Here is a 20,660-nt window from a genome sequence, read left to right on the forward strand (position 1 = left end):
TCCCTAACTCTGACACTGAATTGCACTTTGGCAAGTTGCTTCCCCACTCTGTGCCTCAGTTTTCCCGTCTCATAAATTGGTGCAAAGGGCATCATCTCAGGAGGAGTAGGCCTTTAGATCAGACTGTTGCCCCATCAGGTTAGGTGTTGGGCTTCATGCTTTGGGGGAAGGCAGCAGCTCCGCCAGTGAGTTAGGTGCCTTTGAGGATCCGGGCCCAGGTGGCTGTAGTACCCTCCCTCCTGAGCTGGGCTTTATGCAAACCACCCCCTCTCCGTGCCCGTGGGGGATTAGCTTCTTCTGCCGATCCTGGAGAGGGGATGGGACACCAGAGGTTTCGACAGCTTTATGACGAGTGATTTATTTCCCCGTTCACAAACCAAAGGAAGAGTTGCAGCAAAGCACACCGAGGGCTGGCTGGGCAGGACTCTTCCCTCCTGAGCCTTTGCCTAGGGCGTGAGCTAGAGATTTTCTCCGCACTCCCCTTCCAACCCCCGCGCTGCTCATCAACACGCCCCCCCCTTCACACCCCCTTCTCTCCGCCCCTCCGGCGGGGGGAGCCGTCCTCTGGGAGTGACCCAGCCCTGGCAGACCCCTCCCCGCAGACCGCGGCCAGGAGCCCACCGAGGGGGGCCGGGCTGGATCAGGCAGAGCGAGCGCCCGGAGCCTGCGGCACGCACCCGGGGCAGCGTTGGTGCCTGGCCGGTGCTGAGCGCACAAGCCCCGCGAGGGGACGCGCCGGAGCCGGTGTCCGCTCAGAGCTGCGGGGAGATGCTGAGGAGGCGGCGGGTCTTCGCCGTGGAGCCGCTCTGGAGCCGAGGTGAGCCCCCGGAGGGGTGGCTGTGGGTGGTAGCCGCGGAAGGGCTGGGGACGCCCTGGGCTCTCCGCTCCCTTTGCGCTCCGGGGCTGGGGCTGGTTCTGCGCCCCCGGGGCTCTCCCGTCCGTGCGCGCAGCTGGCCCAGGCGCTCCTGCGCCGCGGACAGGCGCTGAGATTCCCCTGCCTGCAGCCGAGAACGGCCCCGGTTCTCCCCCAGACCTTCCCCTCTCCACCGGGCGCTCTCTTCTTCCCCGCGCCTCGCAGGGAGACTCTGTGTCCCCTTGAGCCTACGCCCAAATGCGCCCTGGTGGTAGGGAGTGAGTCTGCTCCTGGGTCCGTGGGGTGGGGGGCTCCCTGCGCCCTGCTGCGGTTCCTGTTTCCCAGACTTTCCCTTAGCCCAAGTCGCCCCCAGGACAGGCCCTTGTTTCTGGGCGCCTTAGGGAAGGTTCCTGCTCTGGGTGCCTTGAGGGGTGTCCCATTTCTGGGGAGCTCGCTGCTCTGTGTGGGGCCTACACGCACCCTAGGGCGCTCCCTGCTCCCTAATAGGTGTTAGTAGGCTTTGGATTTGTGTGCCATTTGGGCTCTATGCGATCCAGCCCAGGCAAACAAACTGCCCCAAGGCACAATGCTCCACACTGCAGCTCCCGCCCTTTGAGGGAAGGGGCGAAGCGAACTTGCACCGGGATGGGCTCCCTCACTTCTGACCTCCCCAGCACAGGGGACTCCTGGGCTCGTGCCCTTCCGGAGGGGGCTTCCGGAACGCCAGTAGGTGCCAGCCCTGTCTGCAGGAGCTCCCTTGGAGGGGGGATGGATGTATCTACAGCACACAAACCGTGCTTCCTTCTGCGGTTCACTCCCTCCTGGGCTGCAGGTCTCCAGGGTCAGCCCTGACCATGGCTCCGATCAGCGGTTTAGTGGCTCCATTACTCTCATGCTTCCGCTGTGGTTCGGTGGTTCCCAACCTTTTCCATACCAGAATCCCCTGTTACACAGAAACACGTTGGGGACCCCGCCAGCCAGCCATACGGACAAGGAGCGTAGCTGAGGACCTCTGGAGCAGAGAGGGTACTTGCTCTTTGCACTGACTGGGCTGCTGTTCTTGATACCTGATGTCAAACATGGCCATGTCTGTAGTGCAGCCACTATCCAACCTGCTGGTGAAACCGGTTTTCTGAACCAGTTTGGCTGTGTGCTGGTGTGGACCTGGCTGAGCAGTGGAGACTCAAACCAGCCCCTGTCTGTGGCTTTGTCTGTCCCACCAGGACTGCCGCCCTCCAGTGGAGATCACAACAGAGTCCCATGAGGAGCAATAACACTTGTTCTGCTCTGTGATTGAGTCCCAGAACAATTCCAGTGGGGCTCAGTCTTTGGGTGTGGGGTTTCCAGCAGGGGTCTTGGAGCCAGGATTCCTGGGCTGTGTTCCTGGCTCTTCCAGTGACTTGCTGTTTGACATGAGGGGGTGGGGGTGTCGGTCAGTCTCCCCTCTGAGCCTAGCTCGAGTTCAGCCCTGCCCTGTTTCCCCTGTATTATTTTGAACCCCATTTCCTCTTCCAGACTGGAGAAGGGGACTCCTCAGAGGGGTGGGAAAGACACAGCCGTGCAGGGAATGGGGTTAGGATGCAGGAGAGAGGGAACCGAAAACCATTCACAGCGAGAAGCCAGCAGTGAGTGGGGGCTGTGTACATGCCACACCTATGTCCAAGTGGAGGTGTGCCATGGACAGCTGGCTCAGCTACATGTTGGAAGAGGCTAGCTGGTTTGGGATTGGTGATGGAACAAGGAGACTTTCAGCTCTAGTTTCTGGGATCAAATCCAGCTCAGATCAATAGTAACCGAAAGCCCCAGTTCAGCTACCAGTAGCCACAGCCGCAGACTAAGGCGAAGAACTGAGCAGGCCGTCCATGCAGGCTGAACTCCCTTGGAAGGGGGTTCCTCTTGGTCAGCACTGAGGTATGTTGGCAGCGTGGACATGTGGAGAGGGCTTACACACCGGTTACTGGTGCTGTGCCTGTCCTGGGAATAAGGAAGTTGGCAGGGCTGCACTAGCATGAACATTAAATATGAGCATTAAATACACGTGCGCAGGAGACAGGGAGGGTGGTAAGAGGCCCCATGTATCTGTTATAATCTGTTCCCTCTGGTCTTTCCTTGTAAAACTACCTTGTGTGTGTACTTTCCACCCCACCTTGAAACTGGAGGTGGAGCTAACAGTCCCTGCGGGCTGATGGAAATATTTGGGAATTACTGGAATTGGTATAAAAACGTCCCTGCAAGGTGTGTTTTGGCCATTAATTGCAAAGTTGTTGTTTAAAGGAAATGGGGAATGCTGCAGATTTAACTGCTGCCTATCTGATTGGGCATTAATCTGCCTTCCAGTCCCACATGCATCTGCCTTTTGGTAGCATGTGCTGTTTAGGTATCTGTCTTATCTTGCTTAAAACCAATAGGCTATTGATACTCTGCAATGTATGGTATGAATGAAATCTTGGTCTTGTGCCACTTCTGTTTTGGTCAGGATACTTCCTGGAGTGTGAGGCAAATGTGGTCTAGTGGACCGAGCATGAAGCCAGAGTCCAGGAATTCATGAGTTGGTGCGTGACCTTGGGCAAGTTACTTAACCTTTCTAGTATCTCTCTTTTTTTACATGGGTATGCGCTTAGCTGAGCTGACTCACACCACCTTGTGAGGCAATTATTGGTGACGGTTCATACATAGCTCTGGCACAGCCAGATGCATCTTCAAAGCAAACTATTGCAGTAGCATTGTTGCTGTGTGATTAAATGCATAAAGCACTAGCTGAGATGCTGTCATATAATGGGGGGCAAACAATAGATGATGTGGTTGTGTTGGATAGTCTGTGTGTCCAGGCGTGGCCCTACATCTTGGTCTCCAGACACAAATCCCGTCTTCCCTGCCTGGGAGGATAAATCAGCCCAACGCAGGGCTCTCCGGAAGGGAGAGATGCCCTCCCATAAGACCAACCCTGCCAGCCACTGAAGTCCCCGAATCTGGGCTCTGACTCATTCTCTCTCCAGCAGGGATGGAAAAGGGCCTTCCGTTGGCTGACACAGCCCATGCCCGACCCATACCATGGCATGCGCTTGACCACAGCCAGCTCCTACGTTTCACACTTAGGTGTCAATAAAGCTAGGTATCTAAATCAATGTTTAGGGCTTGTCCACATGGGGTGTTGTCCATTTCCAATATATCCGGAATTGAGCTAATTTGGCATAAATCTGTCCATACATGAAGCTAATCCAGAATAGTTAATCAGATTTAAATTCATACCCTTCCTTCGTCCAGTTTAGCTTTCATGTGTAGACAAACCCTGAGTGATCTAACCCATTTTTCAGACGTTCTGAGCACCTGCAGTGGAAGCAGGGCGCTTGCCAGTTCTGGAAGATCCAGTCACTTACTCAGGGTCCTAACTGTTGATCTAACTTTGTAGCTTTGTGGATGCTCAAGTTTGAAATGTTGGTGTCTGTGTGGTTGTGTCTTTCCACTTCCTCGATCCAGATTTAAGGTTTGTTCTTAGTTCATAGGAATCGTAAGAGTAATCTTTTGCTGAAGGAAGGAGCTGAAATAAGGGAATTGGGGGAGCTTTGCTTGTTAAAACATCTCTGGCTGTTGTGTGTGGTTAAGGAGAGGTGCGTGAAATAAACTGGTGTCCTAGTAGAAGCGCGGTCGGGAAAGTAACTGAAATACTTTCCTCGTGGATTGTATTTTCTAAATGGACAACCTACCTTCAATTCTCAATGGCTGAGGGACAGTCTTCACTCATTGCTATATTTGCTTTCCACAACCAACTCTCTGTTTTACTTTTCATGAGTGATGTACCCGAATGCTTGGCAGCTAATATCTAAACTGTATTCTTAAATTTATTCACCTACATTTGGTCATTGCTGATTATGCACTGTATGTATCTTATGACTTTATAAACAAACGTTGTATTTGAGGATAATCTAAGCACTACACCCAGATGTACAGACACTCTTTACTTAACCTGTGTACTGTATCATTTTTTAACACTGGCTTTAATAAAACTTTTAAATCTGAAATCCATGTGGCTGGTTGGTTGCCCCAAAGCCACTCTTGAGCCCTAAACCACCATATTGGCCCATGCTTGGGGTCAGTGGAAAGGCTTCTTAACGGATAGCTAGATCGTAGTCCATCTGGAGGGCTTCCTCCCTTGTGGCACCTGGGGGCATGTGCAACTGCTATCACTTGTGACTCAAAGCCTAGATCCACCTGTCTGGCAGCGTGGGAATGAAAGCTTGTCTGTCTTGTCTTGGAGGATCTGCTTTCTGGGCCCCTCCCCCTACTTCCTGACACTTTCACACTGGGGGTTTTGGGCACCTGTGATGGGAGGAGATGTGGGACTGCAATCTCCGAGTGAGTCTTGCTGGTTACACTGGGTGCAATTATGTCCGGTATTGCAAGGTGATGGCAGATGCATTCCTGCCTGTGTCTCACATAGATAAGCAGTTGACCCAGCTATCTCACTGCTGGGCCCTCCCCAGGCTATGCAGCATCCATAGATTGGGGAACTGAGCCCAGCCCTGCTGCATAGATAAGTGTAAGCTGTCTTTGGCCTCTAATGTTCCCAGGATGCCAGAGAGGTGGAGAGGGATGGTGTTGGTTTCTAGAAACATTCCCCGCTGGGGGGCTGTGGGGCAGGCCCAGTGTCTGGGGATCAGGGAAGGGTAATATTGCCTGCTCTGAAGGTGCATGTGATGGTGGCAGAGAGGCCCATCCCAAGCCGTAGTCTCCACTAGCAGAGACCTGGCCCTGTGTAAACTGCGTGGGGAACGTCGTCTTGTTTCCCAGCAGAGAGTGGGTGACTTGTATTCTCTGAGCAGTGACTGGAGACTGGGTCAGGCACTCACCAGAGGAGCTGGCTGCAGTCGAGCGCATGCCGTGGTATGGGTCGGGCATGGCGCTGTGCTGAACCCAGTGTGGGGCATGGGCTGTGTCAGCCAATGGAAGGCCCTTTTCCATCCTTGCTGGAGAGAGAATGAGTCAGAGGCCAGATTCGGGGACCTTAGTGGCTGGCAGGGTTGGTCTTATGGGAGGGCATCCCTCCCTTCCTGAGAGCCCTGCTTCGGGCTGACTTACCCTCGCAGGCAGGGATGACGGGATTTGCCTCCTTGTGGAACCTGTTAACGCTGCTGTGAATCGTGCTAAGACAGAAAATATCATTGCCTCTATACAAATCCATGGTACGCCCACACCTTGAATACTGCGTGCAGATGTGGTCGCCCCATCTCAAAAAAGATATATTGGAATTGGAAAATGTTCAGAAAAGGGCAACCAAAATGATTAGGGGTATGGAACAGCTTCCGTGTGAGGAGAGATTAATAAGACTGGGAGTTTTTAGCTTGGAAAAGAGGCGACTAAGGGGGGATATGATCGAGGCCTATAAAATCATGAGTGGTGTAGAGGAAGTAAATAAGGACATGTTATTTACTCCTTCTCATAAATACAAGAACAAGGGGACACCAAATGAAATTAATAGGTAGCGGGTTTAAAACAAACACAAGAAAGTATTTTTTTTCACGCAGCACACTGTCAACCTCTGGAACTCCTTGCCAGAGGGTGTTGTGAAAGCCAATACTATTACACGGTTCAAAAGGGAGCTAGATAGCCATTGATGAAGCAATCCTCCATGAATCTATTAGCCAGGATGGGCAGGGATGGTGTCCCTAGCCTCTGTTTGCCAGAAGCTGGGATTGGGTGACAGGGCATGGATCACTTGATGATAACCTGTCTGTTCGTTCGCTTTGGGGCACCTGCCATTGGCCACTGTCAGAGGACAGGAGGATACTTGGCTTGATGGACCTTTGGTCTGACCCAGTATGGCCGTTCTTATGTTCTTTCCTCCTGGCCTCCACAGGATGGTGCTGGGCTCTGTGTTGCTGGCGGGTCTGTTCCCTCTGGCTTCCCTGATCAGGCTGGGGTATGTTGTCCCTAGTCGGTATCCCTAATAGCTGTGGGGGGGATGACGTGTGTGTGCTGATCGTGAGGGAAGTATAGAAACAGGGCTCTTAAATCCTGGTGCCTGCCGAGAGCGTGAGGAGTGGGGCAGGGAGACCTGCGTGGAGCTGGGAAGTTATCCCTCCACGCAGCAGGGCTCTGGTGCCCAACTGAAAGCACTGCCTGCTGACCGCCCTCGTGCCAGCTCCCTTGCCCGGGCTGGGACACACTTGACTCGCTCATGGAGTGACGTGGTGAGAGTGGCGGTTTCAGCGGAGCCCTGGCTCGCTCAGGGCCGAGGAATGCGGTTTGGGCCTGGTGCCAGGAAGGAGCTGTTTACAAAGCACCTCAGCAATGCGTTGCACAAAGGACCTGGGATCTGGGTCGGGCCCCAGGGGATGTTTCCAGGGAGACTTGGGATGCGCTGGGCTGTCAGATGCAGCCTTGGCAATGGGCTGCAAAATGCAGATTGAATCTACCCGTGGGGTGTAAGAACTTGAGGTCAAAGGATCCCAGTTCCTAACCCAGCCGCCAGGGGAGGGCTGGGGTCACCGTGTAGAGAGATGGATTCAGCTTCCAGGGAGATGGCGAGTGACCCTCTCTGAGCTGCCCTTGCAGAAACTAGATCAGACCTCTGTGTTCTGCGGCCAGGGGCAGGGCAGGATCCGTCCCTGCTGTCCACTCCAGTCACAAATGCCCCAAACACCAGCAGCTCCCATCCCTCTTGGAGAGGGTCCGCGTTTTCTGATAACGCTTGTGCCTCTCGGTCACCTCCCCCAGGTATCTGTAGACAGTTACTGTGTCCTCTACCCCTAATGCACACGCCTCCCAGAGCTTCATGGAGGGTTGTGCTCTAGCTTGGAGCTCCCAGGCCAGGGGAAAGGAGCGTGACGCAGGGCAGCTTGGCCGAGTGGCGCATTCAGTCCCTACGCCTGGGTTTCCCTGGGAGGCTGGAAACCCGGGGGATGGGTGGGGGATGGAGGAGGGGGAGCCTTGTGTCTTCACAGTGGTGTGTTTCTCTATATCCAGCAGTCCCAAATTATTCAGCAGAGGGCTGGGACTGGAAGAGCAGGGGGTGCTACATGGAAGTGCCTTGGCGGAGCTGTGCGGGAGGCCCAGAAATGGACTAACAGTGTGGGGGGGCGGTACCTGGGGTGCATCAGCAGAGCTGGAACGGGGAGCCCAGAGCTGGAAGATGAGGTGTCTCAGTAAAGCCAGGTGGGAAGAGCAGGGCAGAGCTGGAGTCCGTCGGCAGAGTCGTGGGAGCGCACCGGGCTGGAATAGCTGGGGAGCCGTGGGCCAGGACTGAGGCGTTGGCAAAGCTGTGGGTCAGGATTCGCAGCGTGGGGTGGGGGGGACTTGCACGTGGCTGACCGACTGGTTCTGGGTAGAAAGATGCTTTCAGTGAGCGCTAGATTGACACATACCTCGTAAAAGGAGGGGAGGGGAGGAGGACTGCAGTGGCTGGCCCCTGATGTCCCAAGGACTACACAGATGCACGTGCTTGTCTTTACCCTTTGCACAAACTTCCATGGTGAACTCTCCCGCCCCCTTCCCCCCATGCTCTCTGCAGCATTTCTCCCTGAAATGCCCCGCCCCCCTGAATCACCAGGAGCTGGGTTGTTCTCCTTGGTATGCACATGGAGCAATAAGGGATAGGCATGGGGCAGGGAAGAAGGCTGGAGTTGGGGAGGGCTTGCCGGCTGGGCAGGTACCATATTCAAATGGCCACAGGTAAGGAGAGGACAGGGCTGCGGTCCTCTGGAGGAGGGAGAGAGACAGCCTCTCTGACAATGCATCTCTCTTGCCTCGCAGATGGCGCACAGAAGCCCTGGGAGAGCTGCGTGGTGCTAACCTCGGCCAGCATCTACCGCAAGCTGCAGGAAGCCTCTGGAGAGAGCACGGATCCCGCTCCCGAGCCACAGCGGGGCAGCAGAATGAGCGGCGAGCTGGGTTTATGGGACCAGGCCGGGTCACCGACGGAGCCTGACCTCCCCCAGCAGCTGGGCCTCTTCCCGAAGAGCGGGCGGCTCCTCAAGTCGGAGTCTGAGGACTCTGGGGTGGAGATGGCCGGCAACGAGAACTCGCCCTCCACCCCGCTGGGCTCGGAGAGCAGCTTCTCCCTGGACTGTCTTGATGGCTTCCAGCCCTCCACCGCAGACTCTGCTGCCAGCGACCCAGAGGAGGGCTGCCCCGAAGCAGAGGGGCCAGAGGAGCCGGAGCCTCTCCGGGAGCGGGCCTACCTCCGGAACCTGTCGGTCAGCAAGAAGCTGGCCCAGGTGATGCAGCGCTCCGGGAAGCTCCATGCGCCCAGCCGCTCTCCCAAGCCACTCGGCCGGAAGAGCCTGAACCTGGTGGACTTGGAGCTGTTGGCTTCCTACGGCTTGCAGGAGCTGAGCGGTCAAGGTGGGGCTGCAGAGGGGCACAGCCAAGCCCTCTCCGGCCGCCGGAGCCTAGAGGAACAGAGCACTGAGTCCTGTGGGGAGGAAGTGGAGGTGAGTGCCAGGAATGGGCTTCCTTGTGGTTCAACAGGGGCTAGCCAGGGTGGAGAAGAGGGACAATTTTCCCCCTCCTTCCCAAGATCTGTTGCAACTGGACTGACTTCCAGCAGGTGTGGCCTCCTCTCTGGGGCTGAAGGGTTAAGAGACGCCGTGGCTCAGCATGGAGCGGCGTCCTCATGCCGATGCCCTAGCGTAAAGGTAGCAGCAGCTGAAAAACAGCTCCCTGGGGCCCTGGGCGACATGGTCTGGGCACAGGCACTGCTGCGAGGAAGCCCGCGTGCTCTCTCCCCTGCACTGGGGGCAGGGAAGACGGGATGGCCGTCACCCCCCCTCCCTAGCCCATCTTGCCGCAGGGAGGGCGGGGCGGTTTCAGATAGGGAAACGCTCCACATTTCCATCCCATGACACAAGCGCGTGTAAGTGCCTCTGATTAGATTGCGGTGTCGTCACCGCTCCTGTGATGACTAAGCCGGGATGCTCCAAGTGGCGTGGGCAGAAGCTGGGCTGGTTGTCAGTAGAACTGAGCCAATAACTGACTTTCCAGTTTGCTGGCAGTTCGAAGAGTTGGAAAAAACATAGGGTCAAAGGGAGGTTTGGTTTTGATGTCAAGGTTTTTTATTTTTGAAACTAAATGGAAGGAAATTTCAGGGAAAAAAAGTCGGTTTGAATCAAGAGACAAGGAGGGGGAGTTAACATCTTTTATTGGGCCAACTTCTGTTGGTGAGAGAGACAAGTTCTGACCTCTGTAGAGCTCGTCTTCAAGCTTGAAAGCTCCTCTCTTGCCCCAACGGAAATTGGTCCAATAAAAAATATTAGCTCCCCCACCTTGCCTGCCGGTGTCTCCCCTGTCCTGGGACCCACGTGGCTTCAGCAACACAGCAAACAATTTTCAGTTGAATCATTTTGACTTGTTGGTTTGGAATTTTGTGGTCCGTCTCCCCATCCGTTGTGTTCCCTGCGGCCCCCTCTCCCACCCCACAAAAAATCACCACCACCCCCGCCCCCACACACCCCAATTCAGGGAGCTGTCTCGGAGTTGCTGAACCTGCATGCTCCACCAGAAATCAAGTTTTGGCCAGCTGTAGTCATGAGGTTTCACCCGGCTCTGATGTAAGAGTGTCCTGGTGATTCCTGACCTGAGATGCAGTGCCCTCTGGTCACGTGACCTCGGTCCCCTTTGGCATAGGGGCAGTACCAGCTCCCCCAGGATGGCAGGGCCCTGCAGGGCTAGCCTGTGGGTCACTGAAAGGGAATTTGCTGGGATCCTGTCTGCTCCCGTTGTCCCCCCAGCTGCTTTGCTGATGCACCTGTCCCTCTCCAGAGCACTCATTCCGATGCCATGTGCTGGTCCGTACAGCGTGACTTGCTTGGTGCATGCTTGCAATGGCTCGTTAGGGCTATTGCTAGTGAGCTGAGGGATAGAGTTCTTAGGCCTTACATCTGTGCCTGGCTCTGCTGGGTTAGTGGCGGTGTGGGACGAGGCTGGCTGGTCCCATCTCCTCTCACTCCCTCCAGGTGGGTTGGATCCTCCTTTGCCCCTTAGAGGTCCCAGGTTGTCTGTGGGGCCTGCCCACTGGACAGAGCCCTCTGTGGATGCTGTAGTCCCTCGCCCGGCATGTGCTAATAGACAGTGGCACGTTGGGGTCATCCCCTGCACTGACTGCCAGGGTGAGGGGCAGCTCCTACAGGCTAGGTCGGGGTGGCTGTGGGGCCGGGAGCTTGCGGCAGCACTAGAGAGGAAGTTTCGATGCTTGGCCTGAAGCTCTTTATAGCTTTTGATAACCCGTAACTCTCCTGGGAGATCCCGTAACTCTGCTATGGATGAGGAAACTGAGGCCCAGAGAGCCAAAGCAACATGCCCAAGGTCTGTAGAAGAGGAATGGAACTTGGGACTCCCGACTCCCAGTCCCTGGCTCTGTCCCCTAGGTGGTGGGGGTGAGTGAATCGTCCGTCAGCAAAGAGCTTAGGAGAGGACGGGAGGAAAATATTTCTGTGGGTGCACAGAAAGGAGTTCCCTCTGCTGTGAGCAGGCAAGGTAGGGCGTTGTGATGTGAAGAGCGGCTTGGCAGGCAGCCCATCGCAGCTGGAGAGGGGCAGGAATGCTGTGGGCGAGGGCCTTCCTCTCCTGAGCCAGGAGCCTTAGCCGTGTAGAGCTGCCACTCAATGAGACCCACCCACCCTTGGGCTTCGAGGGGCCGGGAGACCACTAGGCCGAGCGGACGAGATCCGGCATTGCCAGACGGAGCAGCCCTCCTGCCGGAACTCCTCCATTCTCTTCTCCCCTTTGCTCTGTGGGGCAGCTCTCCAGCCCCCTGCTAAGTAGTTCCCCAGGCAGGAGTGGCACCATTCAATGCCTGCCCAGCCTGAGACCCCCCACTTCCAGCAGCTCAGACTATCCAGTGTCTGGGACCAGTGGTTGCCTTCCAGGGACTGGGCTTCCGGCATAGGGGTTGGGACACAAGGAGGCTGGGTAGATACGGAGAGGCCCATTGTCTCCCCGCAACACTTTGGACTCGAAGCATAGGATCTGTGGGGGTCGTCTGGGCTTCCCTGTCTGGGTTGGTCACTGGCCGGAGCTCTGGCCTGTCACCTGGCGACCCCAAAGCTCAGGGCTGCAGGATCGATTCCAGGGGTTGGTCCAAGGGCCAGAGGCCAATGGCAGGGTACAGGCGCCATGTGGACAGATAGGTGCTGGACCCAGTGACCTGAGATGGGATTGCCTGGCTGAGAAGGGCTGTTGGGTGGGGAAAGGGCTGCTGCTTCCCATCGGCATAACAGGGGGCTTGTACTCCCAGCTGGTGTGGCAGCAGGCAGGGCACTGCTGTGAGGGAAGTTCACAACCTCCCCAGCCAGCAAAGGAGGGCAGTGACCTGAGGGAATGTAACCTTCATTCGGCCCCAACCCCAATTACACAGTGACGTGTTTAACCACCCTCTGAACGCAACCTGTCCTCTGCTGCGATGTGTCCGTCCACGGCTCTGTCCCTCCCCGGTGCAGTGCATCTGTCTGCTGCTCCGTGCCTCCCTGCTGGGAAGGGGGAGGAGGTGTAGGGCTTGGGTGTCCCTGTAGGTCCCGGAGCGACGGAGCTGGCAGAGTCCAGCCCCTGCAGCTTTGGCGCCTTGCTTTTGCTCTTAGAACTGAATAAGCCCTGAGCCCCACCTCCTCTTGGATTGTCCTTGGCATAGATCCGATTCCCCCCCCCACGCCAAAAAACAAAACAAAAAAACCCAACAAACAACCCACTCTGCCTGTGTGAGCAGCGGGATGGAGCCAGCCTGCATCAGGCATAATTGGAGATGCCCTAGTTTCATAATCTGGTTTAAACCCCTTAAGCTGCTGCTGTCTCTCTAGCTACCTCTCCAGAGCGTGTGGGGCTGGGGAAGTGCCAGCAGTCGGGGGGGCTACAGAGGCTGGATGTGGGGGAGGAGGAAATCTGCCCCCCCCCCCCCCCCCCCCGCAAATCCAGATCTCCAGCTAGGAGCTTCACTCTGCCTCGGCCCACCCCTCAAGGGTGTGGCATGGCGTGTTCACAGCACAGACCTTGACGCTAACATGGTGGGAGAGGCTGGAGGTGGCTGCATAAGCAATTTGCATTGGTGCGGTTCCTGGGGAGGCCAGTGTGGGATCTGGGAGCCAGGAACTGATGCAGGGGGTAATTGCAGTCTGAACACAGCCCCTGTTGGGAAGGATCTGATCTGTCCCGTCCGGGTCCCATCATGGAGATCGTCCCCAGCTGTGCGTTTCCAGTGAGCTCCCCCTGGGATGGGTCCCCCTGTAGGGAATAGCCCCTCCATGGACCTCTCCTGAGGATACTGCATTTGTTTTTGGACCCCTTGCAAGACGTTGACAAACTTGGGAGGAGCAACAAGTGCTGCCCTGGCTGGAGCAACTGAGAGCTGCAGGGCGTGCCCTGTCCCCCAGGCTGCTCCGTGTCCGTGCCTGATGCTCTGTGCTGTGTGATCCCCCAGGTGCGGAGAGACCCCTCTTTAACCCTGCCAGGCCAGGGCCTGCGCTACCTGGAGCACGTCTGCCTGATGCTGGAGAAGATTGCCCAACTGCAGCAGGCCAACCTGCAGCTCCAGCAGCAGCAGAAGGCGATGGAGAGCCGGCTGTGGGGCCAGCAGGCTGAGAACGTAAGGCTGGCTGTGCGGGGGGCACAGGGGGATGAGTGTGGCTAGGAACCAGGGTGGGAGTGCAGTGGCCAGGTCTTTCCATTCCTTAAGGAAGGAGGAAGGGAGGATGCAGCTGCTTGTCCAGTTGTGCAGCACCCCTTTCTGGGGGATACACCTTGCAGTGTGATCCCCTTGGAGGAAGGTGGGGTGTGTGTGTGGGGGGTCCTCTGTCCTCTTAGATCTCCAGCCATGGTGGGGCTTCCTTAGATACTCTTGAGGAGCTGGGGGGAGGTGGAAGGGGAAGGTGGGTCTTCCCTAGGCTCTGGGATTCCTCTCGCCATGAGGGTGGGAATGACTAGGGGTCTCCCCACCCCAGTCCCCGCAGTAGCTTGTTTCACTCCATGCATCCTCTCTCCCTGGCAGGCGGTGCCCTCTGAGGAGAGGCCATGCAGAGCCCCAGAAGAGCGGGGACTGTCCGAGCCGGACCCAGCACCTGAGAGCAGGGCGGAGGTGGAAATGCAGGAGGAGGATTTGCCTCTGGACTCTTGGAGGCCCCACCACTTCAGGGCGCGCTCGGTCTCAGACACCGGGGTGCTCCAGGACCTGACCAGGAGCTCAGGTGAGTGAGCCCGGCTCGAGTAGCAGCCCCAAGGCCCAATCCCTTCTCCTGCGTGTCCTGGCGGCTAGGAGCTGCTGACTTGTGCCAGAGTAGGAGGGTGGGCGGAAGAACCCTGCCTATCACTGCACCCCCAAAATTAATGAGACCCATGCTGTGCAAATCGAATGTCCTCGCTGGGGTGGCTCATTCCTCAGGGAAGGGGAAAGGGCTGCTGCTAAGAATTTCTCCACCCTCCCGTGAATATGCCCCCACCCACACAAACTTTCCGATCTGGCAGCAGCTCCCTCGGATTCCCCACTAGCTAGTTTTCTCCCTGTAGAGCATGCCCCGTGCCCCCTTGGTGCTGGGTGTGCTGTCCCTGCTAGCCTGGGGAGAGCGAGATCCCTGACCAGGAAGTCTGTCTGTCTCCCATCCCCCCAGGCAAATGCCAAGCACAGGGTCTCTGGCATTAAAAAGGCCTGGGCTCTGAAATTAAGCTTGAGGAATGATGACTGAGGCTTTTCCCAGGTGGGTGTGCAACTCTGAGACCATTCAAGCAGGGAGTACTGACCCCAGGACTGGCCCTGGTACTAGATGGCCTGAGTTCTCTCCGTGGGGCCGCATCTGGGCTGGTTGCTTTAACTCAGCAGATAATGGATGCCGACGCTGTCTCTTCTCTGCAGAGAACAAGCCGGTCTGCTCCAGGAAGACGGCAATGCACTGCGTCAGCTCACCCACCCTGCTGGATCAGCCGGACTCGGGAGCCCATACCCTACCACCAAACATGAGACCCAGGGTAGGTTTAATGCCCTGTAGAGCAGGGACCAGGGGGAGAGGAGGGAGAAAAGAAGGATCCCCTACGAACTCCATGTGAATCCTCCTGATGCTGAGAAGACCCTGTACGTGCATCTACTTCTGGTGCCCTTCTTTGCCTGTGCTGGGCCAGCACTTACCCAGTGTGTCTAACTCTGTTTGCCAGAGGCTGGGAATGGGCTACAGGGGATGGATCACTTGATGATTCCCTGTTCTGTTCATTCCCTCTGGGGCACCTCGCACTGGCCACTGTCAGAAGACGACACTGGGCTAGATGGACCTTTGGTCTCACCCAGCATGGCCGTCCTTATGTTCTGTCTCTCCGGGTGCTGCCTGCTGAGCTGTTCCCCAGGTGAGAGTAGCGCTGTGCAATGCCCGCCCAGCCTGAGACACCCCCCCAGCCCCGCCCCTGCTTCCAGCAGCTGCAGGGGAAGTGGCTTTTTGGAAGTGCTTCCTGACAGCCAGCAGCTGAGACACTTGGTTCCCCATCCCCACCGCTCTACCCTGGGGAGGAGTTTGGGGTTCCTCTGCCCCTGCCAGAGGGAAAGCCCTTCTTTCTGCCCTGTCCACATCTCCCGAGGGAGAGTTATCCCTGAGAACGAGGACTGGGTGTTCGGGTGCCAGGACTCTGGCTCGCCCCTACATGGCAGGAGAAGCCGCTGCCCTCGCTCCTGCCTTCCCTCACCGCTGCCGTCTCTCTCCCTCTCAGAATGACCGCTCGCACTGGGGGAAAGTCAAAGTGCTGATCAACAGGATCACCAGGAAATCCATCCGGGCCAGCGAGCCCTCCCCGTTTGGGGAGTCGGCCGTCGACAGCAGACACTGTCGGTAAGGCTGCCCCAGCCTAGAGACTGAGTGGGGAAGAGAAGGCTGCTCCTTGTGAACAGACTGCTGGGAAAGCCCTGCAGGCCTTCACCCCAGCATGGGTACAGCCTGGGCAGGCTCCCCCTGGTGCTGCCCAGCCATCCTAGAGGGAGCCCAAGGGGGGGGGGAGGGAGTGGCGGGCAGTCTCCATGGCCCACTTGATCCTTGGCCTCTCTGCTGAGGATGCCAACAAGAGTCCCAGGTTGTCCTGTCTGTGATGCACGTCCCAGGTTGTCCCGTCTGTGATCAGAATTTACAGATTCTAAGGCCAGAAGGGACCATTCTGATACCAGTCTGACCGCCGGCCTAGCTCAGACCAGAGAAGGTCCCCAGAATAATCCCTAGAGAAAATCTCTTTAAAAAAAAATCCAATCTTGACTGGAGAAGTGTCAGTGCTGGAGAATCCACCACAGCCCTTGGTTAGTTGTTCCAACGGTTAATTACCCGCAAGGTTAAAAATGTACCCCTGATTTTCGGTCGGAATTTGTCTAGTTCCAACTTCCTCTGCTGGATGTCGAGCCCAGTATTAAATATTTGTTCCCCATGTTGGTACTTAGACTGTGATCACGTCACCCTTTCACATGCTCTTTAAGCGAAATACATGGAGCTCCCTGAGTCCGAGGCTAGAAGGCAGGCTTTCTCATCCTTTAGTTGTTCTCAGCTCTTCTCCGTACCCTCTCCAATTTACCAACATCCTTCTTGTGGGCGGGTGGCCCCTAGAACTTGTTTCACCCAGGCCACCAAGCCATCAGCAGGTGAGAGATCCCTCCTTGGGCACCAGCACCCCAGGACCTAGGGATGGGAGGCCCCATGTGCCTTTCCCCCCCAGGAGTGCCCCCTCCTGAGAGGCCTATATATGCTGCCTCCCCCTCCAGAAACCCTGTACTGGGCAGGTGCCAGCAACTGGGACCCCAGGAGCAGCAGCCGCCGCCTGGCAGAAGGAGCAATGCATGGGGCGTTCGTGGTCTGGGGTAACTGGGTGTGAGCCGAGTCCAGGGGGAAAAGGAAGTGAAATCACTGCCCCCTAGTGGTGCAGTGCCTCCCAAACCATCTGCCTTGGGAAGGGCAATGCAGCTGTCTCTCTGCAATGGGGGCTGAGGGAGAACTGAAGGGGATAGCTGTTTCTCCCTGCCCCGTGCCTCTTCCTGCTTGTGACTGGGTGGCAATGGATGGGCTGGGATCCACAGGGCCGTGGGTGTAATTTGCTGACTGACATGGGATTTGACGGGGAGCACGTGCCCTGGCACGGGCGTATGGTGTCCCCAGCCTGATGTATTCCACCCCCTGCTCTTCCCTGGCAGTCTGGAAGCTTCACTGGAGAAACACGGCTCCCACCCCAGGAGGAGCTTCCTGCCAGCCCTGGGGGTGAAGAAACACCGCTCGAAAACCCTCTCTGTGCGCTGAGTGCCCCGAGGCCGCGGGAGCCTCTTGGAGACAGGAAGGATTTAAAGCTGCTGAGGCTTCCCTGCCGTGAACGGGGGAGCAGTATACACTCTCCATAAAGGGTCCCCTTCATCCCCCTGCCCCCTCGACGCTGGTTTGGATTTCCCAGTCTCGCCCGCTTCGATGAGGCTGATGGGATTTCTGGCTCTTCTGTGGAAAAAGGAGGGCGGCGAGGGGCAGGTGTTGCTCTGCTTCTGTTCCTGTGGAGCTGTGACGTAGAAGCCAAGCAACCGTGGATCAAGCCTGCATAGACATCTGAACACTGGGGTGCACGCTCTCCCTACTAACCCCTCGTGGTGGGCATGCTTAGGATGCCCATTCCTCCATTGAGGCAGGTCCTCAAGGAAGCTGGGTGAGCCCCAGAAGGCCTCTGGTGTCTGTTTACACACACACGCTCTCTCTCTTGCCCAGCATCTCCCCCGGGTATGTTTGTCTTTAGCAGGCTGGTTCTGAAATCTTGCTACTTCCTAGCTTGCAGCGTGCTGCTGCAGATGCTAGGAGGCGCTCCCGCTGCGCTGCTCGCTGACTCACTCCCACCACCTTCATCCTCCTGTGACTGCAGGCAGCTCCAAGGCTGCTCTTGGTATCCGGGTCTCAACGGTGGGTAACAAGGAGCCTTGACCACTGGGCCGCTCTCCCGCAGACCTTAACGGAACTACGGGGCTGACCTGTGTGCAACCGGAAGTCTCCCTTCCTCCTAAGGGGATGTCCATCCAAACTCCCGTTCTGTTCAGCCCCCGTGCGTCGGCTAGGACTCCAGTGCTGGGGTCTCTGCACAGCAGTGAGAAATCCCCGGCATTGTCAAACGTGAACGAACTCCTCTGACTGCTTAGTGGACCACTACTAGCACCTGGTCAATTTGTAAATGCACCAGTGTATTTGTATGTAATGTGTTTATATGGTCTGATGGAGAGAGGTGCTTATGGAGGCTGATGGATTCTTAGACACTTAACAAAAATAAATTCCCACTGAGTTTTGCATCCTGATCGGTAAAGCGAGAGGTGGGGGCATCCTTCTCACGCTCCCATGCTACTGGGCAGTCGGTTGGCCAATGGGGGGGAGTCTGTGCGTGCAGGGCCTTTCTGCGTGATAGGACTCAGGAGTACGTGCGCCGTCCTGGCGGCTTGTTGGTATCTGTCTCCCATGCAGGAGTCCCAGGATCCTTCCCTCTCGCGCTCTGGCCTGTCCATATTGTGGCGATAACAGCTCGGCCTGAGAGACCAGTGCAGCATGAAGTGCCACGTGCTGCTAGTCCGGCCGAGCCAGCCCCCCTTCTCGGGTAAGGGGAGAATTGATCACCCAGGGTCACCCTCATGACGGCTTCGTGATCTAGCCATGCTCTGGCTGCAGAGGAGTCTGCGTGGGAGCGGCACTGGGGACAAATCAGCAGTGTAGCGCAGTAGGGAGTAACATGTAGTGGAAAGGTAACCCTCTCCCCACCAACAGAGGTGAGCTAAAGAGCCAGGCTGCATGGAGGACATTACTCAGGCAGCTCTTCAGAGGTGATGACTAGTGCATGGAGCAGAACTGCAGAGGAATTGAGAGAAGATGCAACTGTGACCGTGCTCTTAATGCTGAATGCCCACATCGTCCAGGATCCAAGGATGTTGGATACCTGGAGTAGGGTCATCCCCAGCACTGCCTCCTGCCCTGTACGTTCCTGTTGTTGCTTCTGTCACCTACTCACTCCCCTTTAGCATCACTGATACCTGTAAGTCCTGGTACTTAGCATTTATAGAGCACTTACCAGTGCTTTTCAGACATAAGAGCGGCCATACTGGGTCAGACCAAAGGTCCATCTAGCCCAATATCTTGTCTTCCGACAGTGGCCAATGCCAGGTGCCCCAGAGGGAATGAACAGAACAGGGAATCATCAAGCGATCCATCCCCTGTAGCCCATTCCCAGCTTCTGGCAAACAGAAGCTTGGAACACCATCCCTGCCCATCCTAGCTAATAGCCATTGATGGACCTACCCTCCATGAACTTATTTAGTTCTTTTTTTAACCGTGTTATAGTCTTGGCCTTCAGAACATCCTCTGGCAATGAGTTCCACGGGTTGACTGTGTGTTGTGTGAAAAAATACTTCCTTTTGTTTGTTTTAAACCCGCTGCCTATTACTTTCATTTGGTGGCCCCTAGTTCTTGTGTTTTGAGGAGGAATAAATAACACTTTATTTACTTTCTCCACACCAGTCATGATTTTATAGACCTCTATCATATCCCCCCTTAGCCGTCTCTTTTCCAAGATGAAAAGTCCCAGTCTTATTAATCTCTCCTCATATGGAAGCTGTTCCATACCCCTAATCATTTTTGTTGCCCTTTTCTGAACCTTTTTCAAGTCCAATATATCTTTTTTGAGATGGGGCAACCACATCTGCGTGCAGTATTCCGGATGTGGGCGTACCATGGATTTATATAGAAGCGATATGATATTTTCTGTCTTATCTATCCCTTTCTTAATGATTCCCAACATTCTGTTTGCTTTTTTGACTGCTGCTGCGCACTGAGCAGTTGTTTTCAGAGAACTATCCACAAGGACTCCTCTTGAGTGGTAACAGCTAATTTAGACCCCATCATTTTACATGTATAGTTTGATTATTATATGTATAGTGAATGATGAAGCCTCCTGACCCACTGACCTGTACAAAAGTAACTGTAGCTGAGAGGCAGAGCAGAGAAGTGATAGAATGGAGAGGGTGAAAATGGAATTTGGTTCTTGTGCTCACATGATATATATCTACAGCAGCTGCTTGTGTGTGTGGACAGACCTACTATTTAAGGAGTCTGTTGGGATGTATGGACAGGGCAGAGACGAGGGGTTAACCCTCTTCTGGCCCCAGGAAAGGTCACAGCTTCCTCAAGTGCAGGGATCTGTAAGGTAGCTGAGCCAAGTCATGTGTGGGGAAATTAACGAATCCTATTCTCCCAGCATGAGCCCAGGGGAGGTGGGAGTGTGTGGCAGGGAGAGTGGGTTGGAAGGTTCTTTTAATTTTTTTTAATTTTTGTTTTTTTTTTGAGACAAAGACCTGGTTGGATTTGGGCCCTGTGTAAGAGCAGCTATTTTTCTACCCTGTTTTTCAATAATCAGTACTATGCAGTTGTGAAAACTCTGCCTACTCGCTGCTCTGACAGGCTTGTCTAAGGCTTGTGTCTGCATGAAGCTTAGCCGCCACTTCCAAAGTGAGCTAGGCCTACATCTGTAAGGAGCCTGGCTAGCGAGCACGTGCTGCATTTGGTTAGAAGTGGCGCTGTTATCAGTTATGCTTTCTACTGAGGAACTGGGCTAGGGGCAAAGGGGAGAACCTATCCTGAACAAAAGTGGGGAAGGTTTTAAAATTAACCACATGATGGCAGTAACGTCTCCATTATAATCCTCCATGCAGCTCCCTGGAATAGATTTGTTGTTTGAGATGCACTCCATTTATTGCTTGACCTCCTGCACGGTGAAATATTTATCTGTTTACATGGGGAAAGGATTTGGGGCGAATTAAATACTTGCTTAAAATAAGGCATAAATTATTTCAATTAACAGGTTGCATAGG

The 20,660-nt window shown here is 55.6% G+C and overlaps 1 protein-coding gene across 2 annotated transcripts; it reads left to right on the forward strand.

Moving 5' to 3' along the window:
• Window positions 1–391: 391 nt before the first annotated feature.
• On the forward strand, window positions 392–18,104 carry C26H8orf58 (chromosome 26 C8orf58 homolog). Of its 2 annotated transcripts, XM_048829433.2 has the most exons (8): window positions 395–817; window positions 3,330–3,405; window positions 8,603–9,282; window positions 13,257–13,421; window positions 13,824–14,019; window positions 14,682–14,794; window positions 15,521–15,639; window positions 16,977–18,104. In XM_048829433.2, exons 3-8 carry the CDS (start codon window positions 8,725–8,727, stop codon window positions 17,077–17,079), a joined length of 1,254 nt encoding a protein of 417 aa, XP_048685390.2. In that variant the 5' UTR covers window positions 395–817; window positions 3,330–3,405; window positions 8,603–8,724; the 3' UTR covers window positions 17,080–18,104. The 2 variants fall into 2 exon arrangements, with proteins under 2 accessions (XP_048685386.2, XP_048685390.2); XM_048829429.2 differs by lacking the exon at window positions 3,330–3,405 and having other exon boundaries at window positions 392–817.
• The last annotated feature ends 2,556 nt before the right edge of the window (window positions 18,105–20,660 follow it).

This window comes from Caretta caretta, chromosome 26 (genome assembly GCF_965140235.1).
Source record: "Caretta caretta isolate rCarCar2 chromosome 26, rCarCar1.hap1, whole genome shotgun sequence".
NCBI classification, from domain to species: Eukaryota; Metazoa; Chordata; order Testudines; family Cheloniidae; genus Caretta; species Caretta caretta.

Excerpts from the sequence above, each read along its gene's own strand:
- C26H8orf58 (XM_048829429.2), top strand. The coding sequence starts at position 769 with ATGCTGAGGAGGCGGCGGGTCTTCGCCGTGGAGCCGCTCTGGAGCCGA. Across the intron at positions 818-8,602 it reads GGAGCCGCTCTGGAGCCGAG|ATGGCGCACAGAAGCCCTGG; the intron begins GTGAGCCCCCGG and ends CTTGCCTCGCAG. Across the intron at positions 15,640-16,976 it reads GTCGACAGCAGACACTGTCG|TCTGGAAGCTTCACTGGAGA; the intron begins GTAAGGCTGCCC and ends CTTCCCTGGCAG.